A 15826-nucleotide genomic window follows, 5' to 3' on the forward strand; every position below is an offset into this window, starting at 1 on the left:
TTTTTTTTCTGTGGTATATATTAAAATCTTTCATATACAGATCATAAGTTTGATAAAAAGAATAAATAGCAACTCTCGCAATGGGATCTCTATATCGATTCTCGCAGACTTACCCAGATTCGGTGGGATGAGGGGACATCGTGGCATCGTCGTGTTATTAGTCGCGTTCGCCACCGGAAGTTCTCGCGTGCCGACCAGATTTCTGGTCGGCACGGGCTCGAATCTGGACGAGTTCGACAGGCCCTTGGCCAGTATTGAGAGTATCGTCGTCGAGGATACATTGCCACCCCCGGTTAAATTCGGCACCGCGGTTGCCGGACCGTATATGATCAGGCCGCGCGGATGGGTCCTATACGAACGATCCGCGTATCTGTAACAAGCACAAAAAACAAGAACACATAAAAAACCTGAAAAATTAAATCTAAAAAATCTACAAGCAAGTTATGCAAGCAAATTTTTAATTTTAAATTTAAACGACAAATTAGAGCCAAACGCCTTATTAAAGTCTTACAATTAGTTGTCATTTTGTCATTCGCGCAAAAGCTACTTATCGGTGTAATTTTCGTAAGCGCGAAAATTTGCATGATTATTATCGCTCGATTTATTGCAGGATATTTCAATTTCTTTTCACACACCGGGGTCGCATATCATATGTCGCAATCTTTTAAGCGTAAAACTGTATATTAATGCTAATAGATGAGCGTTAGAGATTCCAGAATTAATATGTTCGAGGGAGATATCACCTTGCACATAACGCGTATACACATCCGGGAGCCAATTATCTATTGATTGCGGTACATCGCAAGCAGCTATTACGAGGCTGACTGTGCAATGTCTTCCATAATCGAGACAGCTATCTGGCGATTAGAGGGCTGATCGACCATCTAATCGTGACTACGATTCGTGTCTTGAAGAACGCATCTTCAATCAGGTGCTATAATAGTGTCGCTATACATTCCATCTAGTCCTGAATTTTATTTATTCTTTCTGAGATTGTAGAAAATATGTACAAGAAAATATGTGCAAATATTAGCTGCGCTTCTTGATCTCAGAAAAAAAATCTCCTTAAACTCTTTAAACAAATTATACTCTTTGACTCTCTATATGTATATACATTTACAAAAAATACGTATAGAAATACATATAGAATGTGAATTTGCATAAACATTATCTTCTCTTTTTGTTAGATATATTGTTTTGGCACACAAATCACATATGAGTCGTGAAATCTTGAAACAAGATGGAGAAATATTACGTAAATACATATTTCTCAAATTGCACAATATAGTTTATGTCAAATATTTACATATATTATGTTTCAAATTTTCTGCTAAAGTTCTTACTTAGGCTTGTCTGAAAATTTTTCCTAAAGTATCAAGAATTGCAATATTTACCAACGGAAGTTCTAACTAAAAAAGATTTAATATCTATACTTTAAATATATGACTTATAACTGCTAAACTTTTATAATCAAATTCAGAGTTCGTCTAAATTTGAATTAAATATTCGACTAAGGTAGAAAAATATTCATAAAAGAATAAATAGATATATTTATTGGGTCGAAAAAAATGCTCGAGAGCGCAATTAATGTGATCGCGTCAGTCGATGAAGAAAAGTAAAATTAAATACAGCTAACGCAATTAAAGCTGTATTAAATCGTCAGTGAAAAATCAGAACGATGATGATACATCCTGTGAAACAACTTGCTTGCAGAATCTCAGAATTAAATCGGATGCCGACCTATCTAACTCGTTTCCCTCGCTCATCTCGCAAAAATTTCTCGACCCATCTTGTCGTAGAGACTTTCCAGGAAATCTGATGCAGCGGCACGGCCTCGAACTTTAAAAGCGATTTTCTCGTGCCTCGGGCATTTAGTGCACTTTTGCACCAGTTTCTTTCCTCAATTTTGATCTAAGATGAGATTCTATTCAAAGGTTTAAAATCTTAAGGTAGAAATATATATATACATATATATATGTATATCTTAAAAACTTTCTCAAGACGCAGATAAAATTATATAGTATTACTGATTATTATTTAGAATAAAGTTATTTCAATTCTGATTATAAACTTTTGAAAAATCTTTTCCAACTATGGATTATATTTTTTAAGAAAAAAACTTTTCGTCTCATTTAACCACCCTCGTCAGAAAATGTAGACAGATTTTTTTCAACAAATTATCTCGATTTTTTTTCTCTTACTCTGAGCCTTAAAATCGGAAATCGATAGCTCGACATGAACGCGATGAGTTTCGAGTCAGCCATTCCCATTGCTGTTCCTGCATTTTAATTCACTTAAGATTTACGATGGACGTGAAGGACGCTGCAAGAGATTACGACGGACTTAATACACGTAGGACCTTCTCTCGTTTACCTCCTGTCTCTCTACTCGCGATAGAGCGTCAGCGAGTTTCCCGAGTTTACGATCCGGTCCGCTTGCAGTTGCAATTTCCGGAACCGCCGCCGGCCACCGCTGCGATTGCAATCCGTGATCTAATGTCCTTCTCTCCTCCTTCACATACACTAGGAATTTGTGCAAAATCACGAGACACCGCGACGTGGATGTCAGTGATAAAGATCGAGATAAGACAAACGAAAAGTCAAACGCATGATGCTGCGATTTTAATGTATTAAAATGTATTAAATGTATTAAAATGTATTGGATAACGTCAGAAGAAAAAATGGCATATATATAATGCCCTTTTATAAATATATTCTAGATGAATTAAAATAAAAAAAATTGGAATTTTTAATCTAACAAGACTTGTTTGAAAGATCGTGAGATGATTTATGAGAAGAGAATATTTTTAATACAAAATACAATAATATACAAAAATAATTAAAATAAAATTTTAAAAATAAAATAACGTTAAATAAAATTATATCCCACTCACTGTAATTTTAAATGTCGATTTTAATTTCATATCTAAAGAGAATTGTGTCACAAGCAGATATAGCGCGCACGTCAGATTGACTTTCGATCTGTATGATAAAATATCATTTCGTGACAGATGGCGATAAAAACGATGTTCGTTTGCGTAATCTCGTTTTCGGCGAACTTTGGTAGATCATTGTTCGCTCATTGTTCACAGTATGATTATATGAAAACCGACAAAGTTACGAGCCGTCATGCGGATCGACTCTCATGAGGCAGTTCGCGAGAGAAGGAGCTCGGCGAGAAGAGATGCGGCAGGTGTGTACATTGCACAAGCGGATTCTATTTGCATACCCACGTTTCCTACGCAAACGGCAAGTCTGTTTACAAAGATTTTTGCGACTGAGATGGAATTATTTTCGCGTATATCACGGTCTCATGTCGGAAAGACTTACAATCTGCTGAAAAGCCACGCGCAAAAGTTCTTCTCGAAGGAATTTCAAAAAAATGTGTCAGTTATATAACACATGTTAAAGTAAAATGTAAAATAAAATAATTAAAAATAATTTTTCTAATTTGTTTATAAAAAAAATATTTCTCATGTATTTAAAGCATGAATGAGATTTAACCTCTCGGAGATGCTATTACTAAAGAATTAAAATAAATGTTTAAATTCCTTTATTTGTGAAATTCAATTATATTTTCTCCGGCCATTAACTTCAGGTAATAATTATTTCAAATCCCACACCAATAAATAAGTCCATAAGGATTTCGTAGATAGATGCCTCTCCATTCCAGTTTGCGAGATAGTTTCGATGCTCCGCGATATTTCGGGAAGGTGGAGAACGTCGGTATCGAGCGTCGTCTCGAATTTAATTAAATTCACGTACCGCTTGGTATATCCGTTTGTGGATCAGACAAACTCCTCTAGAAGCGTACATTTGGCATGAGTAAAAGCGACGCAGTTAACGATTTACCTGATTGCGAAACTTGAGAGAACTCGTCGACATTCAACACGACAATAACAATGAGACTCACATTGACAAATGATTGAAAGGACGATTTAAAGATCGGCGAAATCGCTTATACCAAATGCAGGAGAGATTTCAATAATTTAAAACTGTCTGGGAAAATACGATAATATTTAATATAATCACATTATTAGAATTACTATACATTAAAATAAAATTATAAATATAAAATAACGCGAAATAAAATTATATCGCACTCATTATGATTTTAAATTTCGATTTTAATTTTATTTAAAGAGAATTGTAGATATCGTAAACGGATATCGCGCACACCAGATCAATGAGGATTAATCTGCCCTTAAAGAGTAAATAATTGCATTTAGAAAAGGTTAAAAATTTCTTTCTTTCTCTCTCAGCAATTCGCAGAAGGAAAGAATTTAAGAAAATCCATCAATTTAAAGATTTTTCAATTATATACTCAAATATTTAATGTTAAAATATTAAATTAGTAGATATTGACAAATGACACAAAGAAAGATCTATATTTGAACAGAGTTCATTTTATTACAATTTATTAATTCGACAATTAGCAAAAATATCTTGAAAATTTCAAAGAGAGATAAAATTAATATTATATACGATATAATATTAAATATAAAAAAATAAAAGACACTTAAAGTATAGATAATAAATAATTTATCAGACGTTATTATAACACAAAATGTGCATTAATATCCTTTAACTCGAAATTAAAAAAAAAGAAGCAATTCCCTCGTTACACAACAATGAAACGAAGATGGTAGTTGGGATCAAGCTGAGAGCCAGACGAGGAGATACAGACAACTGATACGTCTCGTGAAAGCACGTATCGGTACGCGCGTGCAGTCATAAGGGAGTTCCGATTCTATCCTGGAATTCGACGGAATTCCCGCCACGTCCGGAGCAGCATAAATCTGACGTGACTCATCCGGGTTGTCGATACGTAGAGGTAGGATCGGTCGCGTGCAGCATCCGGCACGGAAATACTTTGTCGGCTATGCAGCAGCCGGATCGGAATCCGCGAAGATCTTACCGTTCGCGGCGCGAAAGATATCTTCGCGATGGCGATGGCACGCGAAAAGCGGCGCGGAAAGCTCGCTACGTAGAGATATTTTTCAACGTACGTGACAGGGCTTTTAAAAGCGATCGACACGACTGGTTATCGTCTGGTGACGAGAAACGACCGGAATTTTCAGAATGGAAGCGAAGAATGAAGATGTGCGATGGCCAAGCGAGACTCGCGCTAATATTGTGCTATCTCTAATTTAGTACAATTCGTAATAAAAAAATTATGACAAATAATTTATTTTAATAAATAAAGCGAAGTTGAGTTTATTTAAATTTTTTAATCTCTTGACACATGTTATCTCAATTAATAATCAAGTAAAATTATTATTAACTGTAATAATTAGTTGTCAAATTAATTGGACTTTAGATTTTTTGATAGAAATTAAGCTCGTTTCCTAAATAATCAAGTATTGGCATAATATATTTAATGGCGAAGGTAAAAAAGAAAAAATTTCACACATTGGCGATTTGCCATCAGACTTTTCTAAGAAAATAAATCGTCAATCGAGGCGCTCCATCGAGGCACTTACGATTGACAGGATATTCAATAAGAGCGGAACAGTGTCTTCAATAAAATCTATCACGTATCGAGGAAAGTTTTTTATTCTTATCGGATAATTTCGATTTTGTGTAATTTGAAGCAATATCGAGGCGAGAAGCGAGGGAATTTTGATGATGCATCTTTAATGTTGAAGTGGCGCAGAAATTGAAGGAAGAAAGGAAGGAATATAGGATCAGAGGGTTTTCTTCGAGAGACGCCCTGGGGGTCGTCAAAGAACGACGAAATTTCTCATCGATCAGGAACGTCGCGGATGGAAATGTCCGTTAAAAGTTTGAGAAGACCGTATACTCGAACTCGTTGCAAAGTAGAGTTTCAAACAAGAGTAGGGGTAGTAGCAATAGAGACTGGAAAAAGAAGATGATGTTTCTGGGCGCGCCAAGTGAAGTTTAAGTACACGTCATAACTTTTTATACGCACACATGACAAACTCTTTTTTTAAGTAAAAAAAATACTAATAAAGAAATATATAAATTTTTACAAGAGTATCTTTTTTCTATATTGAAATTTATTGTATGCTTGTCGAAGAAAAATAAGAAGAACGAGGATAATAACTCGTCGAACCTTCGATGGCAACGTGTCAATATGTTCGTAATATCGCCCACACTCTATCTCAAACAAGTAATTTGCGGCGTAATAGGGTTAATAGAACATGATAAAGTGCAGGACTCAATATCGCGAAAGAAGAGTTACAAAGAAGATACATATTTTTATTACAAGCACATTCTATAAACTGGATTTTGTGTTGATGAATTTCTTCGCAATATTATCTGATGTAATTAATATTCTATCTACATCTGTTATAACTAATTATATAATGGAATTAATCAAAAAGACAAGATTTCTTCTCTTTTTCATTCATATTTTTGGAATTTAATTCAAAAAGAATCCATTTGTTTTAATTATCTTACGAAAAGTTAGACATCGATTTTAATTCAATCTCTCGAAAAACCTATCACATCTATCAATCAATAACGCGACCATATTAATACAAATGCTAACGTATTTGCAATATTCATTTAGACCCAAGCGTGACGGGATTCGGAAATGTCGCGTCTCGAAGAAAAGTCACGTAGCGGAACATGTCTGATCCGATGTATGATATTCTTCGATGGCGATATAACACGGACGATCGAGACAGTTCCATCACACAAATCCAACATCGTGACGAGACTATACGCTCCTGTAACCTAACTCGATTAGAAATTTGTCGAAGAATATTCTGGACTTCCCAGTGTGGTTCCCCGGAGTATTCGCGTCCGATGCGCGAACTATGACGTAAAGACGTACTTAATACTTGAAGAAGAAACGTAATCGCATTTTTCTCTCGGATATCGAAAGTAGGAAATTCGCTTAGTCGAGAAAAATCGATCTGTCAAGAAATAATAAAAATAAAAAACCGCAGAATATCTTGTATCGTTCACAACACGTAACCGCAATGTTCATATACGGATGTATATAAATACATCGTTCCGTTAATAATTCATAATATTCGAGTATTCAAGCTCGCTGAAAGATCGAGACATGCATTCGCATTGTCGGATTATCTAACACAGAGATTCTCAAACTCGCGAAGCAAATCAAGATTTTTAAATTTTTCAAGAATATTACATTTTGTTTTTTATTTATTTTAAATATAATTTTTTTCCTTCTTAATTTTATTTAAAAATATATAAATTTTATAGATACATAATAATAATATCTTTTACATAATAATCTTTTGAAAATATAGAATTAAATATAAATATAAATATATAAATCTTACTTCATTTTATTAAATATAAATAAATATTGCCAAGCAAGAGACCCTCTCAAGGTCTCGTCTGTTCTATTAGAGTATTAGAGCGATTTGATAAGATATTGCATCAGACAGATAGCATCACTGCCGTAATGATACATCTCACTAATGCGACATCGCACCAAAACATCTAACGGCTTGATTTGTAGCAGCAATTGCGACTCCTGCATTCGATCGCGATCGCATCCATATATAATTTACTACATATCGAGAATATACATTGAACAAGTCAATTAGACCGGGCGTTTCAATCTCGCGAAACATTCGGAAGATTCTGACATACTTTCTTCTCGTTAATTCATTCATTATAGAGAGAAAAAGAGAAAAAAACATATATTTAAATCTTTGAATATTATTTTAAATCATAAAAAGGTCTCGCATAATTTTAAGGAATAAATTTTCTTTTGTAAAAAATAAATAGCAAAATTTTTTGGTAATAAAAAATAACTCATATACAAAACAGAAACGTACATATAGATAATTATAGCAACGCGAAAAATAATAAATAATCCGTGCTACCAAATTGCAATTATTCAATATTCATAATTTAGAAATTATCATAAAAATTATGCGACGAAGTACACATAAAAAATGCGTTGCGATATAAACTTCTCGAAATTATATAATATTTTACAGCCACATTCCACAATGTATGTAATAGGGTGTCTATTTTATCTCTGTGAAATAATTCTTTTGCAGTCTGACTCTTTTTAAAATTACAATTGTCTCGTATATATGGTCGCGCGTGCGCGTGATAGCGAAAAGTCATTGACCCTGTTTTCCCTTTTTCGACGAGGCCTTAATTGTCAGCGGCTTAATCAATAGCGTAAGAATCGCCGCAAAACGTGCGCGCGCGCGATAATCAGCGAAAATGTCACGCGCTATTATTTATCGCACGTTCTGCGGTGGTAGCACATAATGCGCGTAACCTGCATCATCGTGTAAATGCAACGAGCTTTCGTGATAGAGGGACGAAGCGGAGGGAGGGAAGAGGTGACAAATTGTCGCGGCCGGGGCAACTACGAAATTTTAAATTAATAGCCCGCACACCTTGCATTGTGTGCGCAGCGTGCAACCACAGTGTTGCCAGGGATATCATCGTCAGCACGCATTAATTGAATGCAATTTTCAGGGATGATATACGACGCGACGGCGTTTAAGTCGTCGCCGCCGTTGCAATGTGTAAAAATACATATCTATTTATCTCCTTAAGCTGTACCATATAGGGCTAATAGGGCAGATCCGGAAATAACGGGCTATAAATTTCTTATCGCGTTTTAACTAGCAAGAGTCGAGCACGACAGTTTCCTGATTGATCTAGATCTTTCCTGTACTTGTTTCCAACAAGCTGCTCGTTGTATTTTTTAATAGATCGAGATTGGGTCGAGAGGTAATTTAATAATTCTGCAAGTAGGTCTCTTGCGTCATTTTCGTTAAGAAAAGATCGATCGCAAACTTTCAAACGACGCTATGAAAGAGGGATATATATGGTATATATAAAACTATAATTTTCTCAAAAAATTAAGATATGAAAGAATTATTTTACAAGTAAAATAGATACATTATACATTATAAAATATAACTGTAAACTGTCAAATATAATTTTGGCAAGCTTATATCGCAACGCGTTTTCTCCCCTCTATATCCTTTTTCTTTAGTGCATGAAACTTCAAAGTCATACGAGAGAGAAACTTTCAGATAAAAATGGACCAACGATATCCGGTATATATCGTATATTCTTATCAACATTGTGCGAGAGTTTTCCTTTTGAGAAAGCCAGCTTTAGTCTTGACTCGCTAAAAGAACGCGTTATACGCCAGCGAAATGCGCTAAAAGATCTTTGGCCGCCACGTTTGTTGGCGTGTTGCTTCGTGATAATAACAGCGCGGCCGTTGCAACACGAAGGCAAGACGTGCTTTTTATTTCGCCTCTGCAGCGTAAGCGCCAAAAGCGCCTATAATTGCAGAGATTAAAAACGACAGCGAAAAAGCGCCGCGCCAAAAAAAGTCACACGAAATTCCTCGATGTCCCTCGTGTATAATAATTTTCACGAGTGCTTTCTCTCGTATGTAAATTTTGGGACAAATATATAAAAAAAATATCTTTAATATAAATATAAAAAAATTTTTTTAATACTCTGTGACCCAGAACTATCAACGTGAATTTTAATGATAAATTTTGTAATAAACAGACTTTATAAAAAGGACTTTCCTGAATTTATCTCTTTCTTTTATATTATATGAAAGGTAAATATATAGGAAAGTTTTTCTTATAAAGTCTATTACAAAAGTTATTAAAATTAATATATATATAATTATTTAAATATGTAATAATTTTATATGTATATACATATGTATGTATATCGCCAAAATTTTAAGACGTCTATTTCAAATTATAAACGATCGAAAACGAAAATCTCGCAAAATAAAATTGCAAAATTTTTAATTTGAAGAGCTTTTATTTTTTAATCTTTCAAAGATTGACATTTTTGCGAGATTATGTTTGTAAAATTACCCTTCGTTAGATTCACCGTCATCATACGTATTCGATCGATATAGCGACTCTATGTCTCTCGCAGCGTGAGCGACCGATTATTTCCCATTACGTGGGCTCCGTAAATCGCGCGTGTACCGGCGCCATCGTTAAGCAGCCACTTTGCCACGTTACGTAGCTGGGTAATGAGATTTCCCGTGTGTCTGCCGTGAGCCCCCAAAAGATAAGGATCGATCTTAAGCTATACTACGGTTACTGCAGTTACACGTGCCGCATACAAATGCAGTGATGTATGAAAATCTGTATGGATAATAACGTTACACCCCTCACCCTTGTACGAGGTACATAATTGCGTACAAAATTAAAGCAAAATGAATTAATATTATCTCCAAAAGTATCAGCTTATCGAAAGTGCATCAAATAACAGTTACATTAGCGTTTAAAAGTGGATTTAATGACTATGACAAATTTTTTTCATTTTTTCGATAAATAGTAAAAAAAAAATATTATTTAGTAAAACAGTCTCCCCATTTTTTTCTTTCAAATAAAATTTATAATTTAATTAAGATAAAATCAACGATGTTTTTTCGGAAGAAATTAAATTTTTGGCAAATTATACACTAAAAAAAAATGATTTTGCAACTATAGCAAAAATTTTGTAGGTGCGAAAAATTAACTGAGGTAGATAAACAATTAGCAAATATTGTAATATCGTATATATTTTGCACGTAATCAATCTAAATGACAGAGACAGAACTAAAAAATTCTATCTGTGACAAACGATAATTCTATCTGTGACAAACGATATTCTATCAGATACAAAAAATAGCGATAATTTTTGTTGCGACATCTAGAAATTTTTTTGCGTGTATAATAAACTTCAACTTTATATATTTTAATAGTTTCGTATAAAATTATCGAAGCGACTGATTGAGATGATCGATAATGTGGCTGCGAATTATTAATAAGGTTTCAAGAGAGGAAGGGTAGGGCAACGAATAATTTTGCAACAAGTCGAATGCGATTATACGGTTCGTTATTCATATCTAGCACTGATGTTACTTAACATGGTTGGCTGCACGAGCTCAAAGTATCCATCACAATATTGAAAATTACATTACAGCCACGGTTTTATGATAATAATAATAAGCAAGCCGCGAGTGTGTGTGTGTGTAAAAAAAATGCAGAATTTCCGCAGAATTCGATCATAATTCGCGCTTCATCCACGGCTCTCGAGCCGGCTAAATAATACGGTGAACGGGCAATTATGACGGCGATGGACGATTTAACGATTAAATTTCGCTTGCGAATAATGGAGTCGGTTGAACGCTGCTGCGAGAAGGGAGTGATTCAATCCGCTTTTTATCCTGCTTTGCGGCAGCGTATATTTTCGCTTTACGTCGTTATTCAATTTTATTTTAAGCGTTATCTTTCCAATGCGCTATGCTATGGCAAACTCTGCGTAATTAACCGAATGATGGTTGAAAAATGGAGCACGTAAGCAGAATCCTTCTTTTGAAAAGAATTAAGCTTCAAACTTTAATGTATATCTTTTTATGAATAATAAATTATTTGATATTTTATTTTATATATTGTTTAATATAATATATTAGAAATATATAAATAAAATATATTGTAACTAGATTTAATTAATATTAAATAATCTTGTAGTAATTACACAGTAATTACACAATCTTGTAGTAAATACAAAAGAAAAATTTTGTCGATAAATTGTGACGATTATTTCAGCGAACAAGATGGGATTATAGTAAAAATTTGATTGTGGTATCAATGAATATAACATTAATTATATAGATATGTTTCTTTCTCATAAATTATTTTTAATAATTCAAGTATATTTATTTTGATATTATTTTAATTATTGATCGTTGATATATTATTATTATTTGTTAATAAGAGAACAACTCTTAATTGCAAATTCTAAATACTGTCGACATATATAAATAAAAGGTACGTGGATGCATTAAACTTTACCAACTTTCTATGACAGTTATTTCGAAACAAATAATCGTTACCAGTATAACAATAATGTTGACTATAAATCGAGCTCAATTATCGCGAATAAGACATCTTCTGCGAAATATCCGGCGAAAGTTTTGCCCGTGGAAAGTTCACGTCAACAACAGTGCGCGGAGGCTGTCGTTTGCATATCGTAAATTCAAGACACGCAACGCACACAATACGCGAGCGACGATGAATAACGATGGATAACAGCCAATTATTAAACCGGGAATCCGACACTCGTAATTAGCGAGGAATTACGGGGAGAAACGCGTGCATCTTCCGTCCTCGCGATAATACACGCGAGTGACAGATACACCGGGGCGGAATTTAAGCAACGGATTCCGCGAGTTATATATGCGAGTATCTCGAGATTCCACAGTTTCCAAGATACGTGCACGATGCTGAGGTTGGCACGAATAAATACTTTATGCTTTGTCTCGAAGATGTATAGAAGTCGGATTTATTGCGAGAAATACAGAACGAAGACTCTCGATTTGTTTACTCGAGCAATCAACCCATTATCTCGATAATTCGACTCATCGATTAATCAATTCCATCGATTATATCCCTAACAGCACCCATGTTCGAAAGATGTTAAACATCCTCTAGACGTCCTCTGAACATCTTTCGAACATGGGTGCTGTTAGGGATAGATAATTTGAGATGTGAATCGGACAAAATGAAAGGGCAAGGACTCACCTGGTCGCGTTGATCGTGAAAATGGTCTCGATGGAGCGACGATCGAGCACGCCGCCGCTAAGCAGATACTGGACGGCGATCAGGGCGAGGACGATGCAGGCGAGCGCCTTGTAGAGGTGGGCACGATGCCACAGTGTCACGGCTGCGGCGGCCACAGTCATTGCATGCACGAGACACCATAACTCCCTCCTAGCCGCCGTTAGAGGAGCACCGCCGTGCACCACGAGGTGCTCCCCCGCGCTGGCCGCCGCTTCCTCGGTTGCAGCTGCACCTGCTGCTGCTGGACCAGGGACCGACCCAGTCCCTCTCCTTCTCCCTTGATGGGCACGAAGGGAGAAAAGGCCGCCCGGGACTCCTCACTCGCGCTCGCCAAGAGCATCACCCCCGCGGACCCTCGGGACGTCCCCTCGGACCGGGATGGTGACGTCTGTAAAACAGTAATCGAGTCGAGAAGGTCAGAAAATTTCTTCCCCAACGAATACGTGGCTTCCTATTAATTATTATTAATTGTCATTGATAATTAATATGACTATTTTTACTGATTTTTAATTTATTTACATGTAAGACTGTATAGATGTACATAGAGAGAATTCTTTTAGAATTTACCCTGAAAATTATGGTAATCGTGGGACAATATGGTATGGAAAGAATTTTATGTCAATTTCTCTGATTAATATTTATCACAATAAAAAATAATAATATCTATCACAATAAAATATAAAATATGTTTGATTAATTTTATTAAAAGTATAATTAATCAAACATATTTTTTAAATTCTTTCCATACCATATTGTCCCACGATTACTATGATTTTCAAGGTAAATTCTAAGAGAAAATTCTCTCTGTGTATATATATAAATTGTGCTATCTATAATGGAATTTGTTATAATAGAAATACATGTCGATAGAATTAACTTTTGCACCAGTTTAAAATAGAAATTCTAATTAAAATATATTTCGATTCTGATTCAATTATTTATAAATTGATTGATTTTGTCATATATCAATTTTTATTTTTGACGCTAAATTATTTTCAATTTAGATTGGAAGAGAATATTTGTGCTTTATATATATGTATAAATATATATTTAATTAAAATATGTGAAAAACAATATATTATTTTATTATCTTCTGCAAAATTACGCATAAATAAAGATACCTTCAAATAAAGTAAATAAGAGAGATAATAATTAAAAATTATTATTTTAGCATAAAATGTAAAAAGATGCATATATTTTCACAAACTCTTTCGCTTGGCTTCGTCCTAAAGCTTCAAGCTAATATCACGCGGAGCCATTAACACCGCAAGCTGCAAAATTTATCGCGAGAAAGCTTGTGGAAAAATGTAATAATACCATAGTATTGTACACCTCCTACGAGAATTACGAGTCGAGCTCGACGAAATAAAAAGGAAGTTCCCGAAGATATGGTGAAATTAAAAATGCCGTATACGCGACTGCCGAGAAAACAATTTTCCCTCGAGCGTTAATTATACTATCAACTTTTACCGAGGTGTCACTATAATTTCGCGACACAATTTCGTGTTATAGTATAATTCTTTCATCGCCTTGGCATTTGTGCGAAAATAATATATTGCAGCTATTATCTAATTTTAGAAATATTTCTAATTAATTTCTTAAGGATAATTATCTTTCGATATTGAACAATATGCAGAGAATGTCAATTAAATAATATGATATATAATAGACAGAAAAAAATCAGAAGAGAGAGAAACAGTAAAACAAAATTGCTTTTCCGAAATGACGTAGGTAATTTTATCACTTAACGAAATTGTCACCGTATTATACAAAATTGTGTTTTGCTCCAAATGCGAGCTTAATATATTCGAGACGTTGATTTATACAAGTTGGCGACGCGTTAATAGCTCATTAGCGAGACACGGTGAATCCGATATGACGTTGCCAGGGAAATCGCTATCACTATCAGAACTGCATCGGATCAAACTATAGGCGGGATTACTCTTACACCACGCCGACAGAAACTAATCCGAGTTTATATGTGCCCGGAGCTACCACGAGTGGCTGGTGTTTAACGAGTTGCCAGATTTATTGGCTCGCGACGGTAACTCGTTCCCCAATTGTTTCGCGGCGCAATCTTTATTATAGTAACTCCCCTATTAAAAAATAATTTTCGACCTTCATTATCGATCCGTTATCGTCGACGATTTCACATTCCGACTTCGTTATTCGATATGTAAATTGTTCGATTAATCTCTATTGATCAATTAATTGATGAATTTATCACGGAGTGCTAAATAAACTAGGGAAGCGTTTCCGCGCGAATTCAGAGATTCTGCTGGAATCGCGGCGAATCTCTCGCAATCTCTGAATTTCACACAATAGAGCGAGATCGAGGAGGAAACTGGCTGCGCTTGCGGTTCGGAAAGTGGAACGTAAGAGGATTAAGCTGACATGCGCGCTTTACTGCATAGCCGATTGAAAATGGCTAATAGTTTACAGTTTATTGGTTATATAGATGTTGAATATTTCGGGTCTGAATTATAATTTCGAGTTTACTGACTTTGCGCTGTATTAGTCGAGATATAATGAATCCTTTAGACATTTATAAAAATTCTCTCTAAAAATTCAAAGATTTATTTTTCAAAAATGGCTAATAATCATAAATTTCTATTTCAAGTTTTAATGGAAAATTTAATTTTCCAAAAAACTGTAAATTTTATTATATAGAAATTCCAATAATGCATTCATGTATTAATTTTAAATTATTTTTTAATCATTTATAATTAATTTTATATTCCATATTAAACACTATATTTTATATTTCATTTTATATTCAAATATTATATCCTTAAAATGCAGCGTAATAACCAATAAAGTGATTCGTCAATAAACAAAAGCATAAAAGCACAAAAGCATAAAATAATATGATTTCGCCAGTAAATGTTTGATTTAACTTATTAAAACATTAAATAATTTGCAATTTAATTAACAATTGGAATAAAACTGAATAAATTTTAACGAGAGAAATTTTACTGATTCGTTATTTGTTACTATTATTATTATTCACTAGTTTTTGTGCACTTTGTATTTTCATTACTTTCTCGCATTTTATACTCGCTGCGCAAGCAGTTAATTCGTCCTTTATTACAATTGACTCTCCCTCCTTTTCTTTTTCCTTTATATTAATGTACATACAAAGACGATGAATATTCATCTCGCGACGAGAAAAGAGATCCGTAATATTGCTATCGTCCTCTTCTTCTTATCTCCTGTGTACTTCGACAATGCTAAGATAGGCTATGCTGTCGGTCTATTCAT

General features: G+C 34.5%; 1 protein-coding gene across 3 annotated transcripts in view; it reads right to left on the reverse strand.

Moving 5' to 3' along the window:
- The window catches only part of LOC145943675 (beta-1,4-N-acetylgalactosaminyltransferase bre-4), a 109771-nt gene that overhangs the window by 16558 nt on the left and 77387 nt on the right, over positions 1-15826 (reverse strand). For all 3 annotated transcript variants that reach the window (XM_083051406.1, XM_083051407.1, XM_083051405.1), the window contains 2 exons: positions 12527-12953; positions 114-370 (listed from right to left, as the gene is read on the reverse strand). In XM_083051406.1, the coding sequence (XP_082907532.1) occupies positions 114-370; positions 12527-12687 (418 nt within the window). In that variant the 5' untranslated portion in view covers positions 12688-12953. The remainder of the gene's footprint in view (positions 1-113; positions 371-12526; positions 12954-15826) is intronic.

Source organism: Prenolepis imparis, unplaced genomic scaffold (genome assembly GCF_030444845.1).
Source record: "Prenolepis imparis isolate NDT839.2.m4 unplaced genomic scaffold, iyPreImpa1.0 SCAF_12, whole genome shotgun sequence".
NCBI lineage: Eukaryota > Metazoa > Arthropoda > Insecta > Hymenoptera > Formicidae > Prenolepis > Prenolepis imparis.